Source organism: Trachurus japonicus, chromosome 18 (assembly GCF_045865225.1).
Source record: "Trachurus japonicus isolate A0001 chromosome 18, Traja_1.0".
NCBI lineage: Eukaryota > Metazoa > Chordata > Actinopteri > Carangiformes > Carangidae > Trachurus > Trachurus japonicus.
The window spans coordinates 21995840-22008404 of record NC_140924.1 but is presented as its reverse complement, the minus strand read 5'-3'; the positions used below and the strand labels follow the sequence as shown (position 1 = coordinate 22008404).

Sequence of the window (12565 nt, the reverse complement as noted above, 5' to 3'; positions counted from 1 at the left end):
TGACGGTTGCAAACGGAGCTCACTTTTCTTCGTCCAAAAAGACGCACCAAAAAACATCCAAATACCTCCGTAGTGCTCGTCTGTAATGTCCCTCTTGTATTGCAGCCCCAACATGAGAAATTGTTCCGAAAAAAATTTAATAAATATATGTTTTAAGCTTGTTTGTAGCGGAAGCTCCCAATGTTGCTCTGCCGGAATCTCACACGATTTGCGGAGCCGTGAACTGGGTGTCAATGTAAATCGTGCGAGATTTGGACGGACTAGGAAGAGCAACACTGGGAGCTTCCGCTACAAACAAGCTTAAAACATATACTTATTTAATTTTTTTTCGAATGATTTCTCATGTTGGGGCGTCAATACAAGAGGGACATTACAGACGAGCACTATGGGGGTATTTGGATGTTTTTTGGTGTGTCTTTTTGGACGAAGAAAAGTGAGCTCCGTTCGCAACCGTCATATGCAGTGCTGCGCTGAGCCCCCCTGTAACTCAGAGAAGGCACGGAGGACTCTGAAAATTCTCACAGCTCTTAGTTGACATGAGGGTGAGTAGATAATGAGAAATTTGAATTTTGGGTGAACTATCCCTTTAAGCTTTAGGTAACATGTAAGGAGAAAGTAGAACACAGCTTTGTTTTCTTTAGGTCCCAAATGCATTAGATGAGGTGTTGATTGGATAATCAGGCCACCTTCAGACCGACATCGTGTCAGCATCACATGAGACGAGCACTTGTCTAAATCATTCCAGTCAGACTGCTGCATGGACGTAGCAGGTGTAGAGAGAGAGCTTCATCAAAAAAACAAACAAAAAAAAGAAAATTGGCATCTGGCAGTGTATTGTGTTGGTCAGTCAGATATTAAGCACATGGGGCTAAGGGATATGCACACAAAAAAGAGAAAGGAAAACACATTGTGATTGTTTTGGCAGGTATTGCATTTGAGACATGAGTCATATCACTTGGAGTGGTCATGTTTAGTTTTCATTTTCACTGAAAAAAGTATAAATATTGTGATATATGATGATGTGTGATGATTTTAGTGAACAAGCATCTTCCTTTATGTGTAGAGAATATTATGTGTGGACCTGGGTTTCTCAGTAGCACCACCATGGTGTATTTATAGTACGTTGCAACACATTTTACTGTAGTATCCAAACTCTTATGAACTCCATTATATTTTGATTAGTTGTTCAGCCCTAGTAAGCACACATCTCTGCTGAAGTGCTTTGAAATGTGAATCATCATCATCTTTATCCAACCTTTATTTAAGCCTCGAAAATCATCGAGGTTTCCCTCATTCGCAATGATGTCGAGATACAGAAAAAGAAAAAGATCAAGCAAACATTAATATGGAAATAAAACAGTAGGAGACAATACTTGGTGCTCGGTAAAACTGGATTTCGACTGTGTTCCTGGATTGGATTGTCATTCATTGAGACAAAAGACAAAATGATTGTCATCGTAGTAACTTTCCAGGGTTGAAAAATTCTCCCTAGAAATGTGCAGTGTTTCGGCACGTGACGAGCTTTTAAAACCTGTCCTTCAAACTCCACTAAAACTGGACGTCCTGGATCGTATTTCGCTGCCTACAGCAACACTCCCCACTACCAGCACAGCTTTGATTTATTTTTCGTTAACCCAGAGTCCATTAAAAGACCTCGAAACCCTTGTTCTGATAGTGAAATTGGGAAGGCTTTGTCCAACTTTTCAAAATGCACAATTTGACAATGACACTCACTTCACACCAGGTGGTTTACCAGGTGTGTGGAGGTGTGAAGGTAAGCAGGGTACGAGTGTTTCTCTCAACCTCTCGTTCTTCAGTTGTTACACAGCTACTGTACTTGTCAATTTCTGTGTGTGCAATCAAGTGGAACATATGAAAGCCTTTAAAGAGCCACTGTCCAAACATGTTCACTGTTATTTATCCAGATTACAGTTCACATCTATTTCAGTGCCAATACAAACACTATAAAAACTACTGCATTTGAAGCACAGAGACCTTTTCTCTCGCTCTGTCCTCGTGTGCGCTTTCTCTTTCGTGTTTACATACATGAACACACACACACATACACCTCTCCGGTGTATGACTAACATGTCATCTGCAGTTGCCCCCCTTCCAAAAACCAGAAACACAGACCTGCACATATGGCAAACATCCAATTCCAAAAGTGATAGACCGTATAAAAACCTAATTAAATGTGAGAAATCTACCATGAAAAACAGGCTGTTAATAAACACTGTATCTCATTCATTATTCACGGCAAAATTAAGTCAGAAGAATGCTCGCTCGTTTGCCACGGGAAAAACCTCAGAGAATGAAACCACCCATGCTATAAGAATAATAGTTGGTCTCCAAAAACAGTTGGCATGTTGATTGCAGAGATTTGCCAGATATGTGGAGGCACAGTACTGCAGCGGAGACAAGGAGTGATGCCAGGATAAAAAATAAAAAATAAAAAAATAAATCTTTTTCTGGTACATGAGCTAAATTGCAAGCAGAAAACACCAATTGACTCGATTACCGTCCGGGGCGTAAGAATGGAGCTCTGTGACAGCGGGTAATGAAGCCCAAGAGTTCACCAAACTTTTATTTTGATTAAACAAAAATTCATCTGGTTTCAATTTTAACTGACCGAGTATTTTTTTTTCTCTCTTGAAAGAAAAAAGAGAGAGTTCCCCGACTGGAAACAAAAGGGGGGGGGGGGTTGCAGTGTGGTTTTGACATAGTGAGTGTGTGTGTGTTTTTGTGAGGGGAATAAATGGAGGACAAGGAGGGGGGGGGGGGGTTGATTCATCTGATTCCTTCATGCCACTGTGGCACAGGCTGTATGTATTGTCAGGTGGGTTGCCATGGCAACAGCTGCGGAGTAAGGAAATCTTTCTCTCCTCCTTCACACCCCCCCCTCCTCTTCCCCGTTCTCCCTCTCCTCCTCTTTCTTCCTTTCTGTCCAGTACCTTGTCAAATTTCTTGCTCCCTTTTTTTCCTCCCTCCCTCCCTCCCTTTCGTCTCCCTCGCTCCGACTTGTACAGACATGGTTTGCAAGAGTTTTTGGGTGGGGAGTGTTCAGGTATGCATTTTCACACACACACACACACACATACTCTGTCTGGTGTGCTGCTGGTGTAGCTTCTAGGGAACAATGAGTCTCAAAAAGAGACTTTCCTTCAAGAGGACCTGGAACTTCGGCTCCGTAAGTAAACTGTGGTTCACCGACCAACCCTCCTCTACCTCCTCCGTATGAAGCGGGGAGAGTCTTTTTGTTCAGTCAGCTGTTTTTCTCATTAATCTCCCTCTTTGTCGCTCGTTGTCTGTCTCCCACTCTGAACAGCTGTTTGAAGCGGCGCGGTGACTCGTGGTTGTTTGTTTGCGGGGCGCTAGAATCAGCCTTGACTTGAAAGAAAGTAAAACTTTTTTTGAAGATGTTTTTTTTTTTTTTTTTCTCATTTTATGTGAGTGTGGCAAAGTCTTAAAGGAGGGTACATCTCAACCCAGTTTTTGGAAAGCGGGGGACATGCCTAAACAAGCCCAAAAGATAAAAGAACTCACTTTTAAAACATCTGAAATCCAGTCTTTAAGAGGTTTCTAAGGATCTCATTAACATGTGTGTGAATGGAGTTTATCTTTCAGCTATTCAAACGGGATGAAAGCGTGGTCTACCAGTCATGATGTCTCACTCCATATCGTACACATAAATCTGTCGCTGTGATCATCAGCGTTCCTTCGTCATGTGGTGTCTCGAGATGCCAGACTGTGTGTGTCGTTGGGGGGGCCGTGCCACAGTAGAGCCAGAGTTGTGTTTTCCCACTGCAGAAGCCAAATCACACTCTCCTCAGAGACAGAGGGGGGCGCCCACTGTGACTCGAATCCTGATTTTGCCCATTTGGTTGATGACAACATAACGTGGACATCTTGCAGAGGCTTTCCCCACTGGGAAATGGGACATTTGCCAATTTAACCCTGATATGAAAGAGATCAAAGAGGGTCCGTGCTACTTGCAGAGCCACCCACAGTGGACTGGCTTGTTGTCACCGCCGGAGGTGTCGACAGAGGAAGGGGTTGTGTGTGATCGGGCTCCTGGGTCATCGCTTCAGCCTCATTGGTCGGGGGGGGGGGCACTTGTGAGCGAGGAAGCAATAACGAGTTTGAAAAACACACACAGTGGTGTGTGTGGTCTAACCCCTGAAGCCTCATACACACAAACATCCACAAACACTCTGTATGTGTTTGCCAGCCCTGCCTGGTCAACCTTTACAAGTATCATGTGTAATGATGTCATTGTATGGAAGAAAAGGGCTAAAACGATCAGTCAGTCTATTGATTAGTTAATCCCCAGATTATTAACCAACAATTATTGATCGTGTAGGCCATATATGAGGCTAAACAGCCATGTTTTTGTTGTTTCCAGTCTCTCAGTGTGAGGGTTTTTTGTTTCTGTTTTATATCACTGTAAACTAAGTATCTTTTATAAACTACCATCTAGCCACATCTTTTGGGTTTGTACTCAGTTGGATAAAACCAGCTCTTTCATTATTTTTCAAAACTTCCTGTTGTGACACAGACAATTAAGTCTGTCATTGGCAAAAAAAAAAAAAATCAGCAAATCACCCAGTAATGAAAATAATTGTTACTTTGTTGTTACCCATTTGGGAATGTACATCAGTTTGGGAGTATAATCTAATAAGTATGTGACGCACTTGCTGAGATCAGTTGCAATATTTCCTTCATTCATTCATTCGTTCATTCATTCAGAGGATTAGGCGTGCTTACTCAACCTATGACACATTTGCCATTGACATAATTCTCCTCTGACACGAGTGTGTATGATTTGTTGCAACTCTATGGAATTTTAACTCCTACAAAATGTTGATATATATAAATCCTTTGTCATCTAAGAAGGAAAATGAATGAGTGCACTTTATTCTTTTTTTTTTTAAAAGCTTCAGCCTGGAAACCTTTTTGTTTGTTCAAAGTTTACGTCACCGCGTGTGATGTCTGTCTCGTCCTTTAAAATGAACCACAGTCACAACAGTCCATATATTAAAGGTTAGATGGTTTTTAGCTTTTTTTAGATCCAAGGGGGGAACAGACAGATGGAGTGGGTGTTCTCTCTTTTCTCTCTCCTCTGTTTCAGCTTTATGATGGTCCTCATCCTTTTACCCACCCATGATTACTGTACACATGCTGGCCACCACAGAAGGGGCGGCTTTTTGGGTGTTGACTATACGGGGCTGGACTCAGCAGCAACAGAGTTGTAAAGAGGCCTATGACGGACAATTAGTGGTTTAGTGGTCTATGTCTGATAGAGATTTTGCATGTGGTTGTTCCCAAAATGGAACAACGCGTCACGTCAGTGCTCATGACTGCGACTACTTCCCCCTGCCTGTACAGATGGCAAGCTGAATAAGCTGCTCCAGGAGATGTCTGGACTTGTTTCTCGGGCCGAATGACCCATTTGAGAACCACCAATTGCATCAGAATTCAGAGGAAGTTAGAAATTAGAAATGGATGAAGTCATTAAATCAACATCCACCATTTTTTGTGTCATCTTCCTAATGATATTACACCTCCAGAATCTACTATTATGCAATTTCACCACAGCCCAAACTGTGCTAATGCTCACAGGAGACTCGGTTAGATATATTAGCAGCCTTGAATATTCACACTTTGAAGTGGCAGCTCAGAAAACACTCTTCTGGAAATAGTCTCCCCTTTTCAGACGAATCCTCCAACGCACCGATTTTTCAAGTGTTCTTGGACCGAGCTCGAAGATGTGCCTCTCATATCCTCCCCCCTGCATTTAAATTTATTTGCGACGACGGCCTCGCAGCTCAGGAATTAAACCTCCCTTTATTAGCCGGCCTAAAATTACGTTAACATGGTTTTTAGAAGCCCCGATGCGGAGACAGTGATTACTAATTGAGGAATTTGCGAGGAGGTGTTTGTTTAGCCATCATGAGATCAGACATGGGTGGTGCTTTTTTTTATTGAGTATCATTCCTCAGCTATAATTACACCCAGTTATGGAAAGTTGTCTCCGTGAAATGTCCATGCTCGCTAGGGGTGATTGTGCTGTTTGCCCCTTTATTCAGGAGCCTCCACACACGCATAAACCACTCATTCCCCCAAATTAGCAAGTGAAAAGAGGGCCATTACAGCCAGTGATGGCCTCTCAAGAAGCTCTGCCTTGATGAGCTGTGATCTTTGTGACAACAGTTAGCAGGAATGCACACATTCAGGGGCTGAGTGTGTGTGTGAGAGGATAATATAAAATGAGGGGTGGGTCCCGGTGTGGAGGTGTGAACAGCTGTGTTTGGTGGCGACCAGGGGTCCACCCACTTAGAAATGAATGTCTCCCAGTAGCACATTCACACACACTCACTCACACACTCTCAGATTCAAACCACAAAGACACAGACACACACACCTCAGAGCTACCACTGGCTGGATGCCTGGAGAGACGCTGCCATCAGCTGAGTCCTCAGTCTCTTGTCTCAGCACAGGAGGTCATGAGAGCAGCTTTTCACTCATGTCTCTCTTTGTTCTCTTTCAGTCTGTGGCTTCTTCAGATGGTGGTGAGTACCATTCTTTTACTATTACTTTAAAAACACTATTATTTACAAGAATATCACACCTAAACACAAACCTTTTGATTTTAAAAGTTAGGTCATGAATTATTTCTAAGAAAATAGAGGTTTAAAGGTTTTTTCTTCTTAATTATTTCTTTTTATTAACACAGTGAGACCTTTTCATCCTGTCTAGCTCGCAGTGTCGTGTCCATTTATTTGTCTGCATTTTTTATTTCTCGCTCTCTCCCCTCAACGCTCAACTTTGTAGTTGCTCAGTAAAGCGGTCTAATAATAATTAAAAAAAAAGACTTCTGGGTGAGGATGGTGTATTCACTGTAGGCAGCATGCCTCATTAACAAAGGATGTTTGTCGAGCGTGTTTTGGGTCACAGTCGGTGCTAGCGTTGCATGCTGTCTGGGCCTCCTTTTCATAGCCGTTTTTTAATAACATTTGCTAACAGGCTGACCGAGGCTGCGGCGAGGAGTGCGGCTCGGCTCTTTTCACCGTGGATGTGGATCAGGCATGCAGGACTGTTTGCTCACTAAAGCCATCTCATTAACCGCGCTCCACACAATGTGGTAAACACAGATCCCCAAAGCTTCAAACCTGATAGGTTAAACCAAGACCAAACAAATGGCTTGTCAGCAAACTGTACAAACAGCCTCCAAAGAGACACAGGGAAAATTGTCATTTGGCCTTATTGTAGAAAAAAAGACAGGAAGCCTGTTGAATTTTAATAACACGCCCCCAGATTCGTGGAGTTAAATGCTAACACAGAATAAGGACCTACTCTACTTTTTCAGAAGGTCATGTAGAGGCCACATTAGTCATAATCTGAAAGACCTCGCTGTCTGTCAGTGATGTCATTGACTATTTACGCTGCTTTTATTTCACAACTCCATCTGTGTGTGAATCCAACCTACACCTCCTGCAGAAGATGAAGACACTGCAGCTTACTTCACCCAGCTAACATTTCTCTCCTGATCTGCAAAGACACAGCCTGTTAATAGCCGTTGCCCATGCCAACCAGTTTAACTCTCTGCAGAATAACAACAGCTACTATGAATCTGTAACCGATCCTACTGTGATTTCTTTTCTTTTCTTGTCTTTTTATTGTGCGCTCCTTGATTGGTCGGCACACAGTTTTAAAGTGGCCATCTGCCGCCATGATTGCAGGTACTGTGCAGACCCAGGCCCCCACTTTTAGTTTAGTTGACCAGCAGCTCCCGGATCCTCAGCCACTCTCCCTCCCTCCCTCTTTCCCTTTAGCGGTGTCGCCCTGTGCTCCACACTTCCCTCACAACATGTTTTGACCTTTGATGTCCACTTGTTGTGTCACATTTGCTGGAGAAAGGTGTAACAAAGAGCCATTCCTTTAACTCCTTTAGTCCTATCCATGTTGTGTATGTTACAGTTATCGTGTCTTGGTTATCTGTTCCAGTAGGATCAAGACTTTGTTACACTGCTGACACATTATATGTTGTTCCTTTATCCCCAAATTTCCCTAAGCTCAACTTGAAACTGTAGTGAGTTTTAGTTGGTAGTTGAGTTAGTGACATTAGCGCAAAAACTAGAGTCTCATTTTGTTCCTATACAACTCGTCCTTTTTATTTTATTTGTCTGCTGCATGTTGTTTTTACTTTTAACAAAAAAATCTTGCCTACTTTTGAAGATGTCTATTAATAGTGGGAGTTTTTTTTTAAATTGTGTCTTTGATGAGCTCTTGGAAAATATAATAGCGCTCTGTTACAACATTGCTACAAATGGCCTTCTTAAAACTTCAAACATAACCAACCTTCATGAAAATAAAGGGCTAAAAACGAAGGGAAATACAAAAGTCTGAAAGCAGCCTTGACGATAACAATAATATTCCCTCTGGTGGGAACTCCCCCTAAACATTAGAGCTTTCTAACCTCCCCGTTGCTCTCCCTGGTCTTGCAGACTACAGCGGAGTCCAGTTGCAGGGATGCTGCAGCCAGAGCAGCCTGAACAGCAATGGCAGTCTTCCAGGAGCGGGCAGCCACCGAGGGGTCCCAGAGCAGCGCGTGGCCAGCTGGGCCGCCTGTTTTGAACGTCTCCTCCAGGATCCGCTGGCCGTGCGCTACTTCTCGGTAAGCCGGGAAAAAAGTTTCACCAGTTTGAGATGAAAGAATAAAGCAGAGCAGTGTGTTGTTTGAGTGTGTAGATACTGCTCACTGATTCTGTTTTTAGTGAAATCTAGTCTTGAGTTAAAGGTGTACAGAAAAGAAAATTGAATTTAAGCCCACTCTGGGTCATAAAATTAGTGTAATAACTCATCTATCAGACGATGTAGGCCAAACTTTGTGCAAAATTCTATTTTTGAGTAAATCCGGGATGAAAGTGTGTATTTTAGTGTAGTTTTTTTTTTCGCATTGGATAATGCAGGCGCACGGATTATACGTCAGCCTGTACACGATTCACTAGCCACTGATATTGGATCCTAATCCGTCATTCAAACGTCTGACACACGCACACACACACGGAGCTTGGTCTCGCCCCAAGCTTTGAATATCCCGCCCGCTCGATAACGACCAATCAAATTCGTTTTCCTTACTCGGGTAAACTCGTGTTGCAGCTCGTGACAACTCGGCGCGACAAACAGGACAAACGGCCATTTCTGTACACCTTTAACATTTGTTATCAGAGCAGAAAAATATGTTGCTATGCTAGCATTAATAAAACTATTCTCTATGAATTTACATTTGTAGCTGATGTGTGGCTGAATTATCTGACTATTTCCCATTATGCCTATACATATTTAAAGGGATAGTTGGGATATTTTGGCAAATTGGCCTATTGCTATAATCCCTATAGTCATAGCAGTAGGTTCATTACCTTTAAATTCCATTAGCCTCCGTAGCATAGCTCTGAGCAGCTCGCGGCTCTGCTCTGCCATTCTAAAAATAGCTTGCACCGACAATTAAAGGTAACAAACATACTCCTAAGACTGTAAGGATTATGGCAATGGGCCGATTTTCCAAAATGTTGAACTATCCCTTTAACTATTAATATATTTTTTTTTAAATTAAAAAAAAAAATCTTGTTGAAGTATTTTCACATAGTTATTACATTTTGCTGTATAAGTTCATTAAGTTCAGAAACAACTCTCAATACTCATCCTAGTGTGTACCGGCTTTTCTGTTACCGTACCTCCCACAAAAAAGATGTGTGTTTGAATTTAGCCTGCAACACCTTCAGAAAGCTCAACCTTAAGTTCTGGCCCCCTCAGAACCACCTCGCTCCTCACCTTCCCTCAACACCGATCAGAGCTGCACTCGCCCACACACCATCCTGCGCCTACACATCCACCAGTCCTTGTTCACAACATAACACCCAGTAATTTCCTCCCTCACCACTGGTCTCGACACAAACAGAGCCACTGGCAGGGGGAGAAAGTGATAAACCGGCTGCAGATCGTATAGAAACTTTTTTTCTTTACTGTCTGTTTTTACAGGAATTCCTCAAGAAAGAATTCAGTGAGGAGAATATCTTGTTCTGGCAGGCCTGTGAATACTTCAGTCATGTCCCTGCAACTGATAAGAAGCAGGTAAGTCACAGTGTGCTGCTACAGTTGCAGTCATGGTTGTGTGCTTTGTATACTGTGGTCCAGTGTGACTGGCAGATCATGACATTGTTATAAACCTACTGTGGTAAAATTGTATAAGCAGTGGCTTCCACGTTAAAACACATGTCACACATTTAAAAGTAGTCAGCTGTTTCTTTAGAATAGGGATCCAGGAGAAATCTTTGATCAGAGGAATAATAAACTCTCTCTCTCTGTAGAAGAGTTATTTTTTAGTTTTTCTGCTTCTTACTCAATAAACTGATTTTGGTTGACATCACTGTATTACAGCGTAGGGTCAGCCCAATTAATAGTCTTGTTTGTAATTATGTGTCTCTGAACCTCTTCCTCACAGCTGTCCCAGAGAGCAGGAGAGATCTACAACAGCTTCCTGTCCAGCAAGGCCACCATGCCGGTCAATATCGACAGCCAGGCCCAGCTGGCCGACGACGTCCTCACCTCCCCGCGGCCCGACATGTTCAAGACCCAGCAGCTACAGGTACACACAGGCAGGGCGGTTCAGTTTGAAGGACAGCACAGATGGAGACCTTTGTGTTGACAGTATTATGTGGAGTGGGGTTTTGTTCTCTCCCTTTAGTCGCTTTGCACAAGCATATTGTTTTGCCGTCTCGGTTTGTTTATGAAAGGGCTCTGAGGCTTTAGCAGAGAGATAAACACACACTGCTATACACCCACAGACAATCTCGAGCAAACTGTACACACAGACTCGTGGGTTAAAGATCTGTAAATTACTCACAGATGAGCATGGTGAAATGTCAAGAGTCAAGACACCTGTCATAACATCAGCTCTAAGCACATGTTCACAGTGGCAGTTCTGTCTCCATTATGTCATTTTCTCGTCTGTACCCATCCTGCCTTTTTGCACGTCTCACTTCTTCCTCTCATTTTCTTTTTCTCACTTTCACCAACCCTCTTTCATTATGTCTCATCATTCATCACAGTTTTTTATTTTATTTTTTATATTTACGATCTCCTCCCTCTTTCTCCTCATCTCCAGATCTTCAACCTGATGAAGTTTGACAGCTATTCCCGGTTCCTCAAGTCCTCCCTTTACCAGGAGTGTATGCGCGCCGAGGTGGACGGCCAGCCTTTGCCCGACCCGTATCAGATTCCCTGCAGCCCGGCTCCGTCCAAACACAGCGCCAGCTCCGACCGCTCCACCCTCTCCACTCCCAAAAAGGTGCCACTTGAGATTTAGGCTGTTTTCTTAAATGGACCGGTGGCGGAAATTTATGGGGCGGTCATCAGTTTCAGCCTGACAGGTTAAGTACATCTCGTTTGTCTTCCGTCCCGCAGGAGGCGAGGAAGCAGAGGTCAGGGAGGTCGCTGACTGAAGACGGCCGAGACGAAAGCGCCGACAAGAAACGCGGGATCTTCTTCTCGTGGTCCCGCAACAGGAGCTTTGGAAAGGGTCCAAAGAAGAAGGAAATTGGCGACATTAACCTCGGTGAGAAATTAATTAACAAGCCCCGTTTGCCTTTCCAGTTACAAACATCCCCACTGTTAAAAGCCTCTGCGATACACAAACCTCCAAAGGGCTGAAGTGTCCTTGAACAAGACACCAAATCGCTGCCAGCTCCGAGGTTGCCATGAGCTACATGCAGGGGGAGGCATGTAGCAACACAGCTGCCCTGCAGTGATCAAAGTGTTCCCACTAGTGCACTGACAAAAACATACTTGTTGCAACTCTGGCATTTTGGCTCAGTTAAGAGTATTATTCACAAAGAGACGGCATTCAAAGCTGGCAAAACACCAACCTCTGGTGAATGCGGTGAATTTTAATGAAGAGAAATGTTGGGTTCGGATTTTTCATAGACTTTTCTACTTTGTAGTTATGTATACCATTCCTCATTTATTCATTGTGGCTTCACAGGGATGCAGATTATTGTAAGTGAGCTTCCTTTGGTGCTCAACTGAAACCACTCTGCATTTCACCCAGGTCCTTTAAAGGGATAGTTCAACATTTTGTTGTGACCTGCACATTCACCACACTATGAGATAATAACGGAACGTTACGAGACGGAGTTGTTTTCTAGGTAAATTCATGCAAAACCGCTGATGCGCTTGCCTTCAGGGGCAGTTTTTCGGAAAGCAGTCTCTGCATGTGCCTCGAAAACAACTCCGTCTAGTAACGTTCCGTTATTATCTCATAGTGTGGTGAATGTGCAGGTCACAACTTGTCCACGAGAGCGTTGGATTGTGTATTTGATGAGTTTGATGAGGGAAACCAAGAAATCCCATTAGCCTCCATAGCATAGCTCTGAGCAGCTCGCGGCTCTGCTCCGCCGTTCTAAGAATATCTTGCACCGACAATTAAAGGTAACGAACCAACTGCTATGACTATAGCGATTATGGCAATGGGCCAATTTGCCAAAAATGTTGAACTATCCCTTTAACA

At 43.3% G+C, this 12565-nt stretch overlaps 1 protein-coding gene across 1 annotated transcript in view; it reads left to right on the top strand.

Moving 5' to 3' along the window:
• Window positions 1-12565, top strand: part of rgs12a (regulator of G protein signaling 12a) — a 40193-nt gene that overhangs the window by 15148 nt on the left and 12480 nt on the right. The window contains exons 4-9 of the mRNA XM_085806293.1: window positions 6548-6569; window positions 8505-8674; window positions 10039-10131; window positions 10502-10645; window positions 11165-11347; window positions 11464-11614. Of these exons, the coding sequence (XP_085662419.1) occupies window positions 6548-6569; window positions 8505-8674; window positions 10039-10131; window positions 10502-10645; window positions 11165-11347; window positions 11464-11614 (763 nt within the window). The remainder of the gene's footprint in view (window positions 1-6547; window positions 6570-8504; window positions 8675-10038; window positions 10132-10501; window positions 10646-11164; window positions 11348-11463; window positions 11615-12565) is intronic.